The sequence below is a fragment of the Schistocerca piceifrons genome, chromosome 4 (assembly GCF_021461385.2).
Source record: "Schistocerca piceifrons isolate TAMUIC-IGC-003096 chromosome 4, iqSchPice1.1, whole genome shotgun sequence".
Classification (NCBI taxonomy): Eukaryota; Metazoa; Arthropoda; class Insecta; order Orthoptera; family Acrididae; genus Schistocerca; species Schistocerca piceifrons.
The window spans coordinates 584,890,245-584,911,709 of record NC_060141.1 but is presented as its reverse complement, the minus strand read 5'-3'; the positions used below and the strand labels follow the sequence as shown (position 1 = coordinate 584,911,709).

Genomic DNA, 21,465 nt, shown 5'->3' with positions numbered 1-21,465 from the left:
ATTCAGTCGCTCAGTGTCCTGTGTGTCCTTTGCGATACTTCCTGGGGAGGAGATTGAACCACCCTCCTCCATTTGTACCGGTCTCTTGTCCATTCGAAACTAGACTATGGGAGTTTTGTTTGTGCATCTGGAGGACCATCCCTCATACGCCATCTCAGTACTATCCATCACCGTGGCATCCATTTGGCCACTGATGCCTTTTACACTAGCCCTGTTGAGAGACTGTATGCGGAAGCTGCCGAACTACCGCTGTCACACAGCTATGACTTTCTCCTCAGCAGATATGCATGCCGTTTGCCATGTGTGGCCACCCATCCAATGCCTCCTTCTTTGATGACTCCTTTGATCACCAGTATGGGGTGCGTCCCTCTTCCTTGTTACCTCCTAGAGTTTGCTTTAGGCTCTTGCTCCAGCAGCTTAACTTCATGCTACCTGCCACTTTCCCAATGGGTGTGAACCCTTCACCACCTTGGCTTCGTGCAAGGGTCCCTGTTCACCTTCACCATCATTCGCTTCCTAAGACCACTGCTCCAGCTTCACTCTATCGCTGTAAGTTTCACAACCTTTGTGTGGAAATTCACGTTAGTAACTTTGTTTCTACAAGTGGCTCTGACTGACCATGGCATTGGGTGTGCCTTCATCATTGGCACTGATGATTTTCAGTATCGGCTTCTGGAACACTAATCAGTATTCACAACAGAGCTCTTGACCCTGTATCAGAACACACAGTACATCTCGCGACAGAGGTTTTTCAATTGCGTCATCTCTTCTGACTCTGTGCCTTTTAAAGCCTCTGTGCGCTGTACACTATCAGTCCCTTACTGCAACGGGTGCAGGAAAGCTGTCATTTGGCTCACTCTTGATGGAACCACTATGATGTTGGTCTGATGGGAAACGAGGCCACTGAACCTGCAGTCCAGGTTGCAATCCTCATATCTCGGCCCACTATAGTTCTTCCATTCCTTTTTATGATCCCTATGTTGCCATCTATCAGCACTCCCCTCCCCTCTTGGGAACAAGCTATGGGGAATTAAGTCGCTCCCAGGGGCCTTTCCTTTTGTCAATTGGGTTTAACATGTAGTGATTTTTAACTCGTTTTCTTTGTCTTCCTGTTCATTGGTTCTGACATGAGCAGGTATGAACCTAATTGTTTTTGCACAAAAAAAAAAAAAAAAAAAAAAAAAACCCACACACACAACACAAAACTAACTTGCTTTATTATGTGATTTGATATTTCTTCACCACCAGCTGATTTCTTCAACTACGGTTTTTGAATAGTTTTCCTCATTTCATCATCTGTGACTGCTTTCAAGAACATGGTTCTGCTTGATTTTTTAATTTTTTTGTTAATAACTTAGTAACCTTCCTTTGTAGACTATTTCTTTCCAGTTTTAAGGTCTCTACCACATTTATATACCTATCATTGAGTATGTTAGTTATTTCTCTACCATCTGTAACCACGGTCTTGTCTATTTTCATTGACTTGATATGTTTTCATGTTCGATACAACTTTTTCCTTTCTTTCATTGTTAACTGCATTCCAAGGTGCCTTTACCTTGTTTTTTGTGTTCTATGTGGTGGCATTAATTGTTCTTGCTTTTGCCTCTTGTTTTTCTATATTTATTTTGTAGCATTTTATAATTTTCAGCTTCAATCCTCCCGTCTCGGATCCTGCAGCTTCCTTTACAGTTCTGTTATTTCACTAGTAATTCACTTTGTCATATCCTGCAGCTTTTCTCGTCTCTTTACTGTGGGGAATGCTACATTTAAACGATGTTTGTCGTAATAAATGAATCATACTTATCATTTACATTCTGCACATACAGGGTTTTATTCCAAGTTTCCCTGCTTAATATTGTTCTAAAGATGTTAATATTTTGTTCACTGATGTTTCTAATTCCTTTGAGTGTTGGTTTCGGTTCTGATACTATGTCCTTACTTTTGCAGAAGCAGATCAGCTGTCCGTGATGATCAAATATTTTTGTTTGGACTACATGTAACTCATAGTTACACGTAATTGGTAATGATGATGTCAATTACTGTCTGACTTTCAGAAGTCACTCTTGTCGATGCAGATATTGTTGCCTCCATATGTATTATATTAACAGTTCTTCAAAGTCTTCTCTTGGGTTTGATTCTTTTCCCCATGTCAATATTGAAGTCTCCACATATAATGATGTTTGTCTTCATATTCATTCTTAGTAAGTTGGCAATTGTTTTCAGAAAGATGATGATCTTGTAACTTGGTGATCTGTACACACACAAACTATCTAAAGTCATTGGTCACTACACCAGTAATTTGAAAGTCTTTTTCTATAGCTGTGGGTAATTTCACACCTTACTGTTTGCAGTCTTTATGGGCTTTCCTGTTTAAACTCCACCACTGTTATGTTTAGATCTACAGAAGTAACTGGATAAGATATAGTCCTTCATTGTAAAGTTATGTATCTGACTTCCAGCTAGACCATGTTCATTGATACATAGTACATATGGTTGTATTTCACTTAGGACGCTTCTGCTTCAAGTTCCTTGCTACCAGTGTATTGAATATTCTGATGTAATTCTTTTATGTAACTTTTCTTTTGCTGTCTTATACATTGTGGGCTGTGTTCTGAGAGCATATTCTGTAATCTCTTTTTTTGTGTGTGTGGTGCTTGTATTTTGCTTTCTCAGATGCAACAATTGATTTTTCATTCCCATCAGGCCATATTAGTTTCTCATGCTTCTGATTATTTTGCAGACATCTGTAAATATTCTGCTGAGTGTTACAGATGCTAATCATTTTAAATGCGTGCCATCCTTGCCAAGCAAGTTTTAGCATGGAAATTTGTTTCGATATATGAAAGCTGCCCGAAGATGATCACGTTGTTCTTTGACAGCATAATTTAGTTTGGAGATATATTTGTCACTCACTGACCTCCTTTTTATGATTCTGCTAAGTATCAGCCAGGATCTCACGTACACACTTCTTGCTGTATGAATCATATTTATTGTTTCGTTAATAATTTCTTCTTCATTACTGCTTCTTAACAAATGTGTTGTAACATGTATAAAGATACCACTGTAATTAGTTTTGGTTTCAGAATTCGGTTTTGTATTCATCTTTTTTGAATTTCCATATTTTTAAAATGTTTGCCGAGTTACGTTCTAATTCCCAATCTGACGTCGATATTGCAGTTGGGGGCAGCAATATTTTTCAGCAGTCAATCACCAATTATTAGAACCTCATTTTCGTCCTCTTGCATAACTGTGGTCTTGTTTTATCTTTTATTGTATGGCACCATCTTCCATTTATATTTGTCTACAGGTTTTTGGCTTGCTGAATTCATTGTGATATCGAAAACACTGGATGTGTTGTTGCTTACTTAGGGTTCTGAGGCGCACATGTATTTTTGTTCTCTTGCTTTTGCATTTGATTTATTTCACACTTTGCAGTCAATATTTCTGCTGGTGTGGGTGGTGGGTTGTTTTTTTGCAGTCAACATTTCTGCTGGTGTGGGTGGTGTTTTTTTAACAATGTCACTTTTTAGTAGCTTCATAATTTCATTTTTTGAGTCCACTGTACTTAAATGATCAGCCATTTGTCACTTTAACAGCCGTGGAATGTGCACAAGAAATCATCACAGATTAATTTCGGATTTACTGTTGTGCGCTTTCCATTTAACCAGAAGTTGCGCTTTATGCACAAAACCCCTTTCATATGCACTTTTGACATTCCCTACATGAAGAACTATTTATTTTTTGCCTTTTTAAAAAGAGTAAAGTGTCACTACACTTTCCTGTCGGCACCATCTTATAAGTACTGTTAAGGATAAATACTGTAGTGTCTGTAGAAAAGATGGATCACAAAATCACTAGACTCCTAGCTACTGATTTCCCTTTATAGGACTGTGTTATCAAAGAGATAGTGTTATGTATATACAGTTGATAATGGCAGTACAATCTAACACTGGTTGTGCTAAACGCATTGTGATTGCAAAAACTGCAGGAGCCAATAATCTACTACTCATCTTTGGTACAAAAGCCCACTCAACAGCCTATTTTAACATTTCGTGAACAGCATCACCATTAACAGGCTGCCAGAGCTAGATGATTACTGCTTTACTCACATTTTACCACAACAGTTAGGGACTGGATTGGGTCTTGCACCAACAGTCACTTTTAATGGTGTCGATAAAACATCTAATATGCATTTATGGGTGGCAATGACAACACCCAAGATGGTCAGTAACCAGTGTTCTATTGCTGTGGCCTTAGAACTTCACTGTTAGATTTACTTTTGATTCCATTTCCTGATAAGACTAGCATGTAAGTCATAAAAGTGATAGAGCTTGAATCTCATGAATACATTTTGCTGAAAAAATTTTGCAGTTTTCATTTAAATTTATAATTTTGTACAGTGTTTCATCCTCCTCTTTTTATTCCTATAAAAACTTACCTACCACTAGGTACTGGTAGCCACATGCCAAATATTTGATGATTACTTACAGCTGTGCAACACTGTATTACATGGGACATTTTTTAACAACATGCTGCTTTCATTCTGTGAGGTAGAAGTTAATTATCGGCAGCTACAGAAAAATCTTGGTTGTGTCTGGTGTGTAGGTAGTTGGGTTTCTGAGGCACAATACTTAGAAAATACAGCTAAGAGGAAAACAGTAGCATAGACAAATTATCAAGTGTACAGGGAATAATGTGTAAGTACTGAGTTTTATCCTAACAAACAAAAGTTGCATTCATTAGAAACAAATAGAACCCTCCAAAAAGGTGTCGTGCAGTGAGAATGGCACATTGAAATTGTGTTCTGAAATAGTTAGGTGCAAAAAACTGTATTTCTTGAGAACTGTGGGAAATTAAGAACAATAGAGGTGAAGTTCATCGTGGAAATGACTTGTTGGGTTGCAGACAGGCACAATGTAGAGACTGGTGCACACTGAAGTTTTCAGCCAAGGCCTTCTTCAGAAAAGAAAAGAAAACATACAGATATTCACGCAGGCAAGCACACCTCATGCATACATGACTGCTACATATGGCCAGAATGCAATGGTGTCAAGTCGAGCGGATGTTGCAATCTGGAGTGGGAAGGGGAAGGGATAAAAGGCTATTGCTAGGAGGAAGAAGAGTCATTGGTTCCTGACAGAGCATCAAGGCAGTCAAAACTGGTACTGAGTAACATAGGGGATGCTCCTTTGTCGCCAATTATTGGGGGTGGTGGGAGGACAGCGGAGTGTGGAGATATGGCACAGGCCTTCACAGATAGGAACTATATCCCAGAACTAGTTCACAAACAGATTTCCCATGCCACATGCCCAAACACCCTCAATCCTCCCACCACTCACAGGAACCAGCTTCAAAGGAGCACCCCCTTTGTTATCACATACCACCCTGGAATGGAACAACTAAACCACATCCTTCATCAGAGCTACATCTATCATCATGCTCTGAAATGAGGTTTATCCTACCTGATTCTTCCCACCCCTCCTGTAGTGGCATCCTAATGACCACCCAACATTTACAACAGCCTAGTCCATCCCTGTGCCACTCCCAATCTCCACCCCTTGCCACAGGGATCATATCTTTGTAGAAGAACCAGGTGCAAGACCTGATCCACCCACAGAGCACTTCCTGCCATAGGTTTATCCTACGCCGTCAGAGGCTGGGCCATCTCCTGAAAGCAGCCATGTCATGTTCGAGGGTGGTTTGAAAAGTTCTCGGAATCACCATGAGAGGTCAGCACTAGCGCAACGAGTTGTTGCCTGTGAACACGTGACACATCAGTGCTCTTGGAAGAGAACTGTGGTGGTAACGTGGGTCTGATGTTGTTCCCGCCTAGTGATTTGCAAAGATGGAAAAAATTGAGATATGAGCAGTGATTAAGTACTTTGTAAAGAAAGGTATGAAAGCAAAAGACATTCATGCCGACTTCCAGAATACACTGGGGGACTCTGCTCCTTCATATTCAACTGTTGCCAAGTGGACAAATTAATTTAAATTTGGTCGGAAGAGCTTAGATGATGATCTGCGCGCGCGCGCTGCGCGCGCGCGCACACACACACACACACACACACACACACACACACACACTCTCTCTCTCTCTCTTCTCTCCAGCCACTGTGGCCAGAATGCAATGGTGTAATGTCAAGTGGAACAGCAATCTGCACACTTGTTTTCTTTTCTGAAGAAAGCTTGCACCAAAAGCTCAGGGTGTAATAGTCTTTTTGTTGTGCCAGTTTGCAACTTGATGTGTCAGCTTTTCATTGAGTAGCAATACGTCTTTTTATAATTTCATTGATATTCCATCCTGGACTTTCTGTTGTTTTAAGTATCGAATGAGTGGCAGCTGGCTTTAAATTTGAATAAAAGTAATTTAATGTGCACTAGTGGAAGAAAAGTGACTAGCCTTAGAATGCAACATTATTGATATACTGTTGGCCTCAAATCACATCTAGTAAATATCTAACAGTAATGTGAAAGGTCAGTATAATGTGAGTCAAACATTTTGAAGGGAAAATGTATTGGATGATGTTTATTTACTAGAAGAATTTTCGGAAAGTTTGTGCATCTGCAGTGGTATCTCCTTAAGTGATTTATTCTGGAATAGAGTACTGAAATGCATCTGCAATGGTATCTCCTTAAGTGATTTATTCTGGAATAGAGTACTGCAAGAAGTTTGGAAATCGTTACTATATGAAATTAGAAGAGTAAATAAAAGAAATCTGAAAACATGCTGCTAGAATTGTAAGTTCATAAAGTGTGCCAAGCACCAAAGAACAAAAAAGTATTCTTTACTTTTTCTGTGAAGCATATATTCTTTACTTTTTCTGTGAAGCATAGCACTTACCTTCTGGACACCTGTGCTTTACTGATGAGCTAGCTTATATATTTGACACACCACTTCAACTCCCTGCAGTTGCACCTGAAGATGATGAGCAGCTGCATCTTCGGAACACACAAACATGCAGTGGTGAATATTGTTTCTACACAGATGTAAGTGATTGTCTTTAGTGCTTACCCCTCCCCATCATCGCATAACCCCTCCAAACCCAGTGTACTAGTTTGTGAGTACATGCTTGGTGACCAAGGGGCTCAGCTTTTGCAGTATTACTTCTGTTTTGCGCAGCAAGCTTACTTCCACAATCCTTTTTCCATCTTTGCATCTCCATCAGATGTTTTTCTTGGTGCAGACCCTGCTTGGACCTGGTTTATGATTGGGACTTGAGTTCCCACTTCTGGCATTTTCTACAGCTTTTCATTAAATAAATACATTGTTGGGGTTGACCTGCCACCAATTTTCAAAATTCTCCAGAAGCGTGGATCGTACTGGGAAGGTTGCCCTTTGCAGTGTATGCTCCACCTTTGTGCATTTCCATCTTTGCACCCTTCTTTTTAATAAGGTAATACACCCAAAACCCAGCATAGTAGCCATCGTAGTGTGGGGGAAGGGAGTGGTCATCAAGTAACCGCATGGTGGTAGTCCCCCGACCACGTAGGGGATGCACTGTTGGTGCTTGAGCTGGAAACTCTGCATGTATGCCAAGGAGCATGTGTGCGATGGATAATTGGCCAGGTAGCCATTGCTGAGGCTGGGTTGTGCCCATGGGGAGAGCTCCAAATTCAAAGTGTGTGAAGCCATGGCGGATGAGTCACAAATGAAGTGGATGAAGTTATGTTCCACTGGTGGCTGTACGGTGCCAGCAGTCTCTACAGAAGAAAAATCCTTTTTCAATGCAGAGACATATTACCCTAAAATAGTCCCTTCCCTTGCTGCACTGTGTGAGGAACATGGAGCTATGCAGCAAGTAGAGAAATGTTCCACCCAATACTTAATTTATATAAGGGCTGATGGGAACCCTTCTTGACCACAACGCCCTCATTCGTTGTGGAGAACTTAGAAAGGAAGTTTGTGGAAGTGGCAGCCATTACTAAAATGAAAAATGGGTCAGTTTTGACCAAAATGGTGTCACCTACACTGTCACGGGCGGTGCTCGCATGTAACAAGCTGGGTAACATACCGGTGACTGTCACTCCCCATAATAGACTAAATTTGGTTCAGAGCATCATTTTTCGCCGAGACCTGCTCTTGCAGTCTGATGATGGGCAATGCTCTAAGGTGGAACAACATGGTATACACTTTGTCTGTCACGTACGTAGAGGCCAAAGGACAATAGGGTTGCTAACTGTGCCTTCATCTAGGCCTTTTAAAGCGATTCATTGCCTGAAAAGATCAAGGTGTTGGTGGTATACCAATGCAATCCGTTACACACACACACACACACACACACACACACACACACCAGCACGGTGCTTCGAATGCTTGAAATTCAGGCATGTCTTTGTGCTGTACAAACTAACTTCTGAGTAGGTCATGAAATAGTATGAGCGGTTGAACGAATATGTAAAACAGTGTCATACAGCTATGACGATGTCTCCCAGTTTGGTTGGGGGCTCCCTTCTTGCTGCTTTCCCCAACACCTCCGTTGGGATCGATGGCCTCCCACCCACCAAACACATCGGTCCCAAGCTACGAGCCAGAGACAGATAATCTTCCTTCGTGCCTCTTGCCATGGAGGCGTCTTTTGGGACACTTCCTTCCAAGGTTTCCACCAGTCTACGAGGTGCAACAATAAAGTAATGAATTGATGTGAAAAAAAATGTTGCTTACCGTATTAGTCAAGTTTAGTGTTGTCTCCTTCAGAGTAGTTCCCTTCTGATTGCACACACTTTTTCCAGCGCTTCTGCCATTTATGGTAACATTTCTGGAACTCATCCTCTGTAATATCCTCCAAGACCTTCATCATAGCTTTTTGGACATCTTGTGGTGTTTGAAAATGGTGTCCCTTGACCGCCGTTTTGACTCTTGGAAATAGAAAAAAGTCTCACGGAGCGATATCTGGTGACTAAGGTGGCTGTGGTAGTACTGAAATTTGTTTTGTGGTTAAAAATTTCTGTACTGACAGAGCAGTATCGGATGGCGCATTATTGTGATGCAGAATTCAATTATCAGCAATGTTTGCAAGGACACACAGAACTCAGGAAGTCTTTCTAAAATTTCTTTGTAGTAATATGGGTTAACTGTTTGTCCAAGAGGCACCCACTCTTAATGAAAAATTCCCTTGGAATCAAGGAAGCACACAAGCATGCATTTCACTTTTGATTTTGACATGCGAGCTTCTTTTGGTCTGGGTGATCCCTTTGAGCACCATTGCAAACTTTGGCGTTGTGTCTCTGGATTGTACTGAAAAAACCAACTTTCATCACCAGTGATAACACGGCTCAACAGTTCTGGATTGATTTCTGTTTGCTCTAAGAGATTGCCTGCACATTTTTCCGTGTTTCTCGTTGTTGTGGCATGGGATTTTTGGGGACCATTTTTGCACATATCTTTCTCATACCAAGATCTTCAGTTATCATTAGACGAACCGTTTCTTGATTGATGTTCAGTTCTTCTGCAATCATTTTCATGGATAATCTTCTATCAGATCGTATGAGTTCACGCACCCTGGCCAAGTTGACATCCATCCTTGGGGTTGATGGTGTCCACTGCGGTCTTCATCTTCAACATTCGTTCTGCCTTCACTAAACATTTTATGCCAACAAAAACTTGAGCTCTTGACATAACCTCCTCTCCAAAAGCCTTCTGAAGCTTACCGTAAGTTGTTGTCATGTTTTCACCCAATTTAATGCAAAAAGAAATGGCATACCATTGCGCAGTATTATGCGGTTCCATTTCCGTGACGAGAGACACAAAGATGTGTTAACTTATTAAAGCACAACTCACAACTGAACAGTTGCATCGATGTGCTGCTTGGACTAGAAGCAGCTTATAGACCAAGGTCAAAGATATTGTGCCTACGCAAGCCTGCAGGGTTGCCACATCTTGCAAAGAAAGTCTCTCTCATTACTTTGTCACACCTCATACAAGCAGACACCAACCAGTGGTTGAAGGAGCCACAGGCTGCTGGTCGCAGGACCCACGATCATCATCTTTACCTGAAACTAATTTAGAGAAGCCCTTGCAATCGTCAAAATCCTGCAAAATCTCTGCATCATCCACAGGAATGGAACAGGCTAATCTGGTGGTGTAGGGACCACTGGAAAGTACTTCTTAGAGGATTTTTTGTTAACCTTCCTCTGAAGGGGCTGCCACAATCTCTGCATCATCCACAGGAATGGAACAGGCTAATCTGGTGGTGTAGGGACCACTGGAAAGTACTTCTTAGAGGATTTTTTGTTAACCTTCCTCTGAAGGTTAACAAAAAATCCTCTAAGAAGTACTTTCCAGTGGTCCCTACACCACCAGATTAGCCTGTTCCATTCCTGTGGATGATGCAGAGATTGTGGCAGCCCCGAAGGCCCCAGGTTGCTCTACACAATGGAACCCAGAATGTGTGTGTATTGATGCCATAACCCCTCAGTCAGTGGCATTAGATGACCCTAGAGTATAACCTGCCTCATGGTACATTGACAACATTATTTTCCAGTGGAATTGTAGTGATTTTTTTCTACCACCTGGCTGAGCTAAAATATCATTGAAGCACTCCCCCATATTCTGCTTTGCCCTTCAGTAGACTTGGTTTCCAGCAGTACAGACCCTGGCCCTTCATGGATTCCAGGGATATTGTAAGAATTGTGCTACCTATGACAGGATGTGCACATGTGTTCTGAACACACTATTTAGTGAACTTGTGCCTCTTAATCCACCTTTGGAGGCTGTGGTTGTTCAGGTAAAAGCATTTCAGGATATTATCATCTGCAGCATTTACCTCCCTCCCTATGGTGAAGCGTCTCAGAACATATGGATTTCTCAGCTGCCCACGCCTTTCCTAATCTTGGGTCATTTTAATGCCTGTAACCCTTTTTTAGTTGGAACCATGATCACTGGTTGTGGTAAAGACATCAATAACTTGCTGCCACAACTTCAATTCTACCTCTTGAATACTGGTGTCCCCATACACTTCAGTGTGGCGCATAGAATTTTCTCGACAATTGACTTTTCCATTTGCAGCCCTTTTCTTCTCCTATCCATCCACTGGAGTCTACGATGACCTGTGTGGTATTCACTACTTCCTGATCTTGTCCCTCCCTCAGCATCATTCCCATGGACACCTGCCCAGATGGGCTCTCAGTAGTGTTGACTAGGGTGTCTGTGTCACCCTTGGCTCCCTGCCGCATGGAGATATCAATGAGACTGTCCAAAATACAAGTACAGCCATTGTTTTGGCAGCTGATTTGGTGATCCCCTGTTCCTTGGGCCCACCCTGATGGAAGACACTACCTTGTCGGTCTTCAGAAATTGCAGAGGCTGTTGGAGATCATAGGCAGGCTCTCCAACACCATAGCGACACCCATCAATGGGCACCTCATTGCCTCTAAGTGGTTCTGTGCGCGAGTCCACCACCTAATAAAATGACGGAAACAAGAATGGTGGGAAAGGTGCATTTCAACCATCGGACTATGTACCTCCCCTTCACAGGTTCAGGCAAAGATCAGATGTCTCTAGGGATACCAGACACCTGTGGGTGTACCTAGTATTACCTTGAATGGTGCTATGTGCACTGACCCAAATGCCATTGCTGAACGTTTTGCTCTGCATTACGCACAAGCCTCTGCGAGTGAGGATCATCAACCTGTCATTCATGTCTTGAAACAGCGGGTGGAGCAGAAGCAATTATCTTTTACTGTATGCCACATGGAGCCATATAATGCTCCATTCAGTAAGTGGGAAATCGTCATGTCCTAGCCCACAGGGGCGATACAGCCCCTGGACTGGATGACATCCACAACCGAATGATCAAGCACCTATCGCTGGGTGTCAACGTCATATCCTTGCCATCTTTAATGACATCTGGAGCGAGGGCGAGTTCCCATCGCAGTGGTGAAAAAGCATCTATGTCGCAGCACTGAAACTGGGTAAGTGCCCTCTAGAGATGGACAGTTACCGCCCAAGTATCTTCACAGATGTGTTCTGCAAGTTGCTTCAATGCACATTATGTTGGTGGCTATGTTGGCTCCTTGAGTCTTGTGGTCTTCTGACTCGGTCCCAGGGTGGTTTTCATCAAGGCAGTTCCATTACTGATAATTAATCTGATTTACCTGGACTATGCCATTCAAACACCTTGCTGTAAATCAACACCTTACAGCTGTGATGGAGACATCACTTTTTAGGACTTGGCTTCATTTCTCGGTTGATGTGGATTCTCCATCTTTCCTGCTTAAGCAAAAGTGCTGGTTGCACCTTAATACACTTAACGCCTGAGTAACACCAGTTTGGGTGCAGATCATACTGCAACGCTGATACAATCGTGTCTTGATTATGGGAATCCAGCATATAGTTTGGCATCACCCTTAGCATTGTGGGTACTGAATCTGATACATCACGGGGGGGGGGGGGGGGGGGGGGGGTGTTGACTTGCGGCAGGAGCCATTCAAATTAGCCCAGTGAACAGCTTACTTGTGGAGGCTGGGGTCCCTCCATTGCGGATCAGGCACAAACAGCAGCTTATCAATTATGCTGCTCACATTCGCAGCTCCTCTAAGCACTCGAAATACCGTCCTCTCTTTTCAAACACAGAAATCCATCTCTTGCAATGGCAGCCCACATTACAGATTGTGCTCTCAATCTGCATCTGGTCCCTCTCTCTGAACTCCAGTTGTTTGTTCTTCCACCTCTCCTCTGGGCTCATTTTATGTGCACCTCTGTGGTGCATCCCTCAGCCACATCTTTGTCTTGACCTATCACGAGTTATAAAAGACTTGGTTCCTTCCTTCCGAGGCTCTCCACCATCAATTTTTCTTCATTTTTGATGCATTCCAGGGTTCAGAAGTAGTCTATCTGATGGCTTGATGATTGCTGGTCACATAGGCTTTGCTTACTACTCACACGGGACTTACTGAGCTGCACTCCTTGCCAGATCGCTGGAGTGTTTTCACTGCGGAGTTGGTAGCCATATCTCATGCTCTTTAGCATATCCATTCTTGCACCAGTAGGGATCCTTTTTCATCTGCAGCGACTCCTTGAACAGTTTGCAAGCTCTCAGCAAGTGTTACTCTCGACAGCCAGTGGTCATTGCTATCCAGGATTCCCTGTACAGCCTTGAACAGTATGTACGCTCAGTGACCTTCGTCTGGACCCCAGGCCACATCTGGATCCCAGAGAATGGCTACCAGTAAACTGACCCTTGACATTGGTATCTGGGAACAGAACTCAGATTGATATTATGCTACCAGGTTTTAGGGTTCTGGAATATGGAATGGCTCACTCTGACTTCACCATACAAACTACAACTGATAAAGGAGACTACAAATCTGTGGAAGTCCTCTGTGCAAACCTCTCACAAGAACTCTGTCATCCTTTGCCAGCTCCGCATTGGCCATACTTGGCTGATTCATGGTCATCTCCTCCATCACGAGGACCCACCCTACGGTCATTGTGGTTGCCGTTTGACAGTGGTCCGCATTTTGGCAGACACTTAATCTCGCTACCCCTGGTGTTAGGAGAAGATGCCTTAGCGGCTGACTTAGTTTTTATGTTTTATTTATGAAGGAGGTTTTTCCCACTCTCTTGAAGAGAAGGCCACTTAACCCTATTGGTCCATTCAGGGGTTAGGAGAACTCTGTTGTCTTCTCTGCCCAGACCAGGTTGCAGTCCTCACCCTAACTGCATTTTTACTCTTCGTCTCCCCTCTTGTGTGGCCCGTTAGACTTGTTCATCGTTTGTCTCTCTGTGCTTCTCTTTTCCTGTCCATAAGGCTAGTTTTCCCTAGGCAGTTTCTGAGCGGAGTACCTCTGGTAAGTGGGGGCAGGTGGGAGGGGCGGTCGTATATCCCCTCATTGCAGTCTGCTTTCGGGGGATTCTGGCTGCTCCCTAGATGGGACACCTTGCCAGCCTTTCTTCCTCTGTCTCCCTTTCAGCTTTTTGTTCCTTATCTCACCTTCATTGACCTTTTATAGACCTTGGAGTTTTCTTCCACTGGAATTTGTGCAGTAGGCTGCCTCTAGTCTAGTCACATAGACCTGTGTGTTCGAGGAAAAAGCGACTGATGACATAGTAATTCAATCCCTTTAATCATCCAACCGACCAACCTTTAGTCCTATAATTATGCTTTATTTCCTTAAGCATTATCTTAATTTGTTTTATCACTTGAATTACTTTCGTAAAAAGAGAAGAGTTTGATGTTTTATCCATCATCAGTAATCTAAGGGAACATGTGAAATATTTTAGTGTCATATATACAGCCTTCTGTAAAGTGATGGGGATTCTGTTTCACCCATCAGTGTTTTTTCTCTTAAGAACAATATTTTATCTGGCACATCCTTGTGACTGATAGTACGAGGGTTGGAACTTTAATAGTGGCAACTATTTATTTACAGCTCGTACAAAATAGATACATGTTTCAGAGTTTTACTGACCTTCAAAGTAGTCACTAGCATTGTGTATAACGCATTGCCAGCGATGTGGAAGTCGCAGGATCCTCTTAGCAGCAACAGTTCTGTTGACAGTTCGAGCGGCGTGCTCTATTGCCCCACGAATTTGTAGCAGTTATGTAGCGAATGTCGTGTTCCAGAAAAGAACAGCATAGAGACAGAAGTGATGACACTTTCTGCAGGACCTGACCATCATTTTGCAGAACAATGCTCAAACACATACAGTGCAAGCTGTTACTGATTTGTTTGACTGATGGGGCTGCTAAGTGCTATACCAACTACTACACTCCCCTGACTTAAGCCCTCCACTCGAGCTGTCACCACAACTGGCACTGGTAAGAGTATCCTATGACTTCCACATTGCTGGCAACGGGTCATACACAATGCTGGTGACTACTTTGAATGTCAGTAAAATTTTGAAACATGTATCTATTTTGTACGAGCCGTAAATAAATAGTTGCTACTATGAAAGTTCCAACCCTCATATTTAAGTTTTCACGACATATTTTGTTTGTCATTTGTGTTGCTTAAATTAAGACTTGTGCGATAGGTCGTTATGTGTATCCCAAATTTTACTAAATTTATATTATTTATTCCCTGAAACATTTTAATAGACATATTTTTAAGTTCATCTATGAAGTAAAAGTAGTTAACAGTCGGAAATGATATCAATGTAAGTCTTTAAATTGTTCTTATTGTGTATCGGCATTTTTAGTTCATTGGAGAGGCAGTCTCTTTTTTTCCATAATTTGCCACTTTGTATTGATTGGGTTTGTAGTACATAATTTTCTCATTCTTGGTGTTATATTTATGGTTTTTTCCCCATTTTCTTTTAAATGACTGCTATGGCAAACTTCATAGAAGAGTAAAGAGCATAAACACTATCTTTGGCTGTGTTATTTCCTATAGTGTTTGTGTAGGTGTTGCTATCAAGTCAGAACATTGTACATAGAAAAGTGAGATTTTATAGCTTAGGAATCACCGACTCTTACTGCACATTTTATGTAGATAGATCTGAAAGGAAAGGAAAGGAAAGGAAAGGAAAGTAAAGCATCTAAATACACTTACTTGTGACTGAAAGTTATACTGCAAAACATCAGCATTGGGGAGTGCAACAAAGATAAAAATGCGTTATGTGGGGCTGAGAAGACTTTCCAGAATTTCAGGAGATGTTCAACACAAAATGTACACAAAAGTAACCAGAAGTAAAAAGTGGCACAAGTAGTTGTGAGAACAGTAGTGCTGTAAGATTACAAACATATTGTATTTGTTGGAAGTTTCTTTGATAAGATATTATCATGTAATTGTTGTCATGATCATCTAATGCTCTGATGGTTAGTAAGATGATAACCTGTTTTTGTTCATGTTCCTGACTATTGTGAAGAATTTGGTATAGAAATTTAATCAGTAAATTATGTGTGGTGGTAAAAATTCTTGCAACTCTGTCATTAATATGTAGTCTCCAGTTAATAACAAGAGTTACATGTATGCTGGTAGATATGATGCTGTTTATCTAAGTTTGTAGTTCGTTTGTTGCTGAGAGATGTCTTCAACGTTTTTATTGTTAAATTTATGTTTATTGACCTGGAACAACTTTCTGTGGAATGGAAAGTGTTCATTTTAGCCTGCCTCATAAGATTGCACCTCATTTGTGTGATATGTAGTTATTAGTCAGTGCCTTTTAGAAAAATGAATTCCTTACATATTTCAGGCATTTCTCACGTATAACATTTATTTTAATGGAGATTTTAATAACCAATTCATATTCTTCAGGGTGCTGGCCACAATGATGTTGAACTGTACTCTCAGTACTTGGAACGCCTGAAGCAGTTTGTCTCTGTAGAACTGCTCAACTGACAACTACTGCCACCTGGTGAGGAATCAGAACATAATGCAACGTCAACTGTCAGCTCTGCAACCACTAGTTCAGTGACTGAAAAGCTTCTCTAGCTAACCGACACACTGACAAATCAGACAGTTGGCGAACTAACTAATAGTCCCACCAGTCCTCAAGACGAAAAATCTGAGAGTGAGCCTTCAACCAGTAAACCAGCTGGTCAGCCAGAGAAATCTTCTTGTAAGTCATCAGCACCAACTGCAAAGGCAACCACAGCAGAAACAGTTAGTACAACAGCAGTCATAAATGCTCCTTATGAACTGCCCAGAGAGACTACTTGCTAAAAGTCGGTATTATTTTGTGTGTGTCTGATGAACTGTACATATTCAGCCTTGGACAGTTGTGCTGATAATGAAGAATAAATTGCCTATCACATATTGATTGCCTGATAACGTTACATAAGAAGTGAATCCTAGTGCTTAATAAAAATATGGGTTAAGAGGAGGTTAATAGTTTCCAAAAATTCCCCATTGATGTATCATTATGGCAGGGAAAATGTTATTGTTTTACCAATATTGCAATATTACAGAATATATATGTATATAAAAAGATATATATATATATATTCATTTTTGTGTACAAACATTTGTTACATCTTTTGTATCGGTAAAAAAATTGTGCGTTAAATTAAGCAGTGTATTGTGTACACGGACGTAATCCAGGCAAGAAATGACATAAGTTATCAAAGTGTGATACAAGAAATAATAGTGAAATCATTCTCAGAATTTGCTATATTTTAGAGCTGTACTTGTTTATACTGATGATATGCTCATGTGCAATTTTTGTTACTGTAAGGATGACAAAATACCAAGTGTGTGAATGAGTGATGTAGTCACTTCATAGAGTATAACAAAAGAAGAAGAAAAATCACTCGATGAATTTACTTTTGAATATTCGTATCGTGAGAAGTTCTCCATAATTTTATATATATTTGTGTGTGTGTGTGTGTGTGTGTGTGTGTGTCATATAGTGTGGTGCTCAGTTTTTATGAGGAAATATTCATATTATAATTTATTGTCTTGTGTGAGTTCACCAAGGAGATTTCACACTCAAGATGTTTATTATATTAAATTAAAACAGTAAACACCTTCCAATAAAATATTTGTATCTGTTATTAATAACTATTCCTTCTGATTTATCATGACAATAGTTAGACCTGAACTAAAGATACAGAAGACAGCTTTGTTCTCTTTACTTAAGACCCAAGTAAACTGAGTCTATTTAGTTGTAGTTTACAAGTTGTTTTTTGCCCAGTGTGTTCCATTCTTCATATTTTGGTTTGTGAGATTTGTTATGTTGGCTTAAATAATGCATGGATTTTAAATGTAAATCACAGATAATGTTGTTGTTCTAATTCTTTAAGAATGTTATCTTTTGGAAATTTTTGAGCATTATTGAACTTTTGCTAGCAAGACCATAACTGTATTTCCTCAGAAGCCTGACAAGAAGTGGGATAAATGAAGTTGATTTGATTTGTGCTCATTTCTATTGGATGTTGTGCAAAATTAATTGTTCTTCCAGTTGCAGATTTGTGCCTGTGTAATACACACACTTTTTGAGGGTTGATATTGACGTATGTATTCCAGCCCTAACTGCCAAAACATTCAGAATTGAAATGTGAAACCAGATTTCCCAGTGTTGTTTTTTTATCGGTCCTGATAATTTGTTTAATTTATATATTATTGTAAGTTCATGTAAAGAACTGGATACATAATTTCTTAGACTCTCTCTCTCTCTCTCTCTCTCTCTCTCTCTCTCTCTCTCTTTCTTTTTAAAGATATTCTTGTGTTTAGTGGTCATATGAAAGGTAATCTGTCATACACAGACATTTCATTTTATGTTGCCATGTTTGATACCACTAAAGGAACTACATTGTGTTACACTACATTTCATGTAATGAAGTGATTCAGAAGAAGTTGGTCTCTCTGGTTGTACATCTTGTTGTCACATGTATATGCAAAATGTGTTATTTCTTTTAAAAAAAAAACCTGTTGTCATTTGTGGTTTCATGGATTTCTTCTTCTGGTTGTGTGTGGTTTTTCTGCTATGATACAAAACTTATCTTAAAATATCACTTTACAGTGATGTTAACAAATTGGTTTTAATTAGCATGAAAAATTGAGAACCTTCAGCAGCTGAAGTGTTCATCTTCTAACATAGTTTTCTGTAAGATTTTGTTTTATTTTTGAACACTGTGCTAGTTGTGGAATAGTAATGCTGGGAATTTATATTTACAGTTAATGCCAGGAAAGTCACCTCTCACTGCATTTGCAGTTCTAAAAACAGATAGTTACTGTGAGGAGGTAAATTTTTTCCCTGATTCTGCAAAACCTTTTATTTTATTCGGTTGAAACTTTGTGATGACAATGTAATACTCAGTTTATAGAACCTTTGTCGCATGAACAGTCCCATTTAAATATTGTTACTCTTCAAAAAGAAAAATGAAGTGTTAGAATGTTTTGCTGATATGAACCAGTTATGTCAAATGTCCTCCAGCTTACATTGCCATTGTTCAGCATTAAACTTAATCTTTGAAAACAAAATAATAATACACCAATTAAATAATAAATATGTTCTGTAGTTGCACAAATGCTGTATGAACAAATTAGGCCAAAAAACCTGTGAAGTTATTTGGTGGAATTTTGCAAAATATGGTAATTGTTTTACAGAGTTTCCTTGTTCTTAGTAAACTGTGTCATTGTCATTTAGCACAATCAATAATGTGGATATATTGACAGAACAAAATGTGATGTATAGTTTCCTTTGGAATATATTCATAAAAGAAAGGTCAGCAAGTGGTTCAGGTGTAAGCAGTGAGAGGGATGAATGATGTAAATGAGATGCTTAGTGTATATACTTCATCGAATGCAACTATTTCTTTGAGGCCTCATAAGTGGACCAGCATTTGTGTATTACAACCAGTAATGTGTAATGTGGACAATGCTGAATTTAATACACTATATTCTGAAAAATTCTTTATCTTTTAACACCAAAAATAAAAGGAATACATTATTTCAGTGAATTTTGTTATATTTACCTAAGTAAGTGCCTCACTTTGCAATGTATTTTGTGCAAAATCTGACAATCAAATCAATCATTTAATTTTCGTTATTTCACTACCACATTCTAGCAACTGCCAAAGTTTATATGTGGATTCTTGTCGTGTGAATTCATGTGTTAAATGCAGTTGCTTTGTAGGTTCTGGACTTGCATCTCAAAGATGCACTTAATAACGAATTAGGTTTCAGTTACATTTGTTGAGATCATATATATTATTAGTGTTGTACACAAAAGTTTGAAATTTGAGCAGGAATGCATACTGCCATAATTACTTTTGAATTAGGTATCAGGTTAAGTGCAATGTGGGGAGAAAGGAAGAAAAGCAGAGAATGATTTTTGTTTGGTAGTACTGAACTTATTGTGCCTCTGGTTATTAGTACTATTATCATTCAAAAGTATCTAGAGACAGAATTCTTTTAAAATAGTATGAATTCTTTTAAAATAGTATGAATTCTTTTAAAATAGTATGAATTCTTTTAAAATAGTATGAATTCTTTTAAAATAGTATGAATTCTTTTTGGTCAATAAATCATAGTCTACTGTACTTAAAATTGTGTCATCTGTAGCCCACATAGAAATCAGCTACACAGGGACCAATCGTGTCATCCATCTGGGCAGCAAGGTACAGAGTGAATGTTTGATAATTGTTTGACTTTTATTGTTGCAGTTCTTAAGTTAATCTTGTACCGTGTTAATGAAAAGGTGACTTAATGGATTCATACCTTCCCTTATTCAGTAACAATTTTTCAATGGATTTTGTTTGGTATTACATGCTAGGTGCACAGCTGGTTTTTCTTCTCCACAATATCCTTTATGGTGTCCGCTGTTAAGAATCGTACAGTTGCTTCCAGTTAAGCAGTCTTCCATTTGAAGATTTTATAGATTCATATTATTAGAGAGTAAAAGATTTGCTTTCTGTTAATATTAGAAGTAAATTTATTTGACTTTAATTGTCTATGTAAGCTACCCGAAGGTAGATAGTAGTGAACTAACATTCTCAGAACTAAAAGCTTATTTTTATGAAGGTAAAGGCTGGAGAATGATGAAAATATCTGTATCAATATTGTGGATACAAAAAGAGGTAATAAGTCACTTAGAATTGCATTCCAAATAAAAAAGTAAGTACTCTGTGTAATGCATATGAAAGTGAAGTGCAGGAGTGGGAGGTGTATAAATCAGTGTCCTAGAAATGATGGTGGTTGTGGTAAGAAAAATCTTTAACTATTGAACAGATTGAGGGGAGTGGATGGAGGAGGTGTTCGGAAAAAAATGCAACAAAAAATTTATTATATATGATAACAAAATGAAAGAGAAGTAAGGCGGACAAGGCATAAAAATTTGAGGTTTTCATGATGTATTTGTTATACAACAGATCATTGGTGAACTTTGTACAATAAATTGTATAAAATTCTCAATTTATAGAGATTACATGTCAAAAATTGACCAAGACAATTGGATACAATAAAGTACAATATCAGAAACATCCATTGTAAAAGATCTCACTTCAGACTTAAAAGCAACTGTATTTAAAGACAGGGAGACAATTGTAAATCTGTGCAGGTTGTGGCTGGTACTTGAGCAAGAATGGTTTGCGCATTGCCTGTAAGCTTGAATTGTTTGCACCTATTAATTTCTGATGTTTCATTGTTTTCTCAAAAATGTTGACCATCATGTACTTATTAACACTCAACAGTGTCTTCTTCAGAGGTGATGTAGATAGTATTAGAGAAATGAGCTGACAAGTCTCCTTTTCTTCTTATGGAATAAGTATGAGATAAAAAGGACTTCAAACTGTTGTATCATGAAATACAAATATAAACTTTTATTAATTGATTTTCGTCTCTCTCTCTCTCTCTCTCTCTCTCTCTCTCTCTCTCTCTGTGTGTGTGTGTGTGTGTGTGTGTGTGTGTGTGTGTGTGTGGAGGGGGGGGGGGGTGGGGGTGGGGGGGTTCTGAGTCCTTTACTTTGACTTTCTTCTTTTATGTCTATGATTCGTTGATAGTTACTATGCAAACAAATCCTGCCTCCTGCCACATAGTTAGTAGGCTTTAATTTTATTTTTGCAGATTCTGCAGGGTAGTTGT

The 21,465-nt window shown here is 39.7% G+C and overlaps 1 protein-coding gene across 1 annotated transcript in view; it reads left to right on the top strand.

Annotated features, from left to right (window-relative positions):
* LOC124795861 (alpha/beta hydrolase domain-containing protein 17B) overlaps window positions 1–21,214 on the top strand; it is a 68,668-nt gene extending 47,454 nt beyond the window's left edge. Inside the window, exon 3 of the mRNA XM_047259942.1 lies at window positions 16,198–21,214. Coding sequence (XP_047115898.1) covers window positions 16,198–16,281 — 84 coding nt within the window. The 3' untranslated portion in view covers window positions 16,282–21,214. The remainder of the gene's footprint in view (window positions 1–16,197) is intronic.
* Window positions 21,215–21,465: the final 251 nt, after the last annotated feature.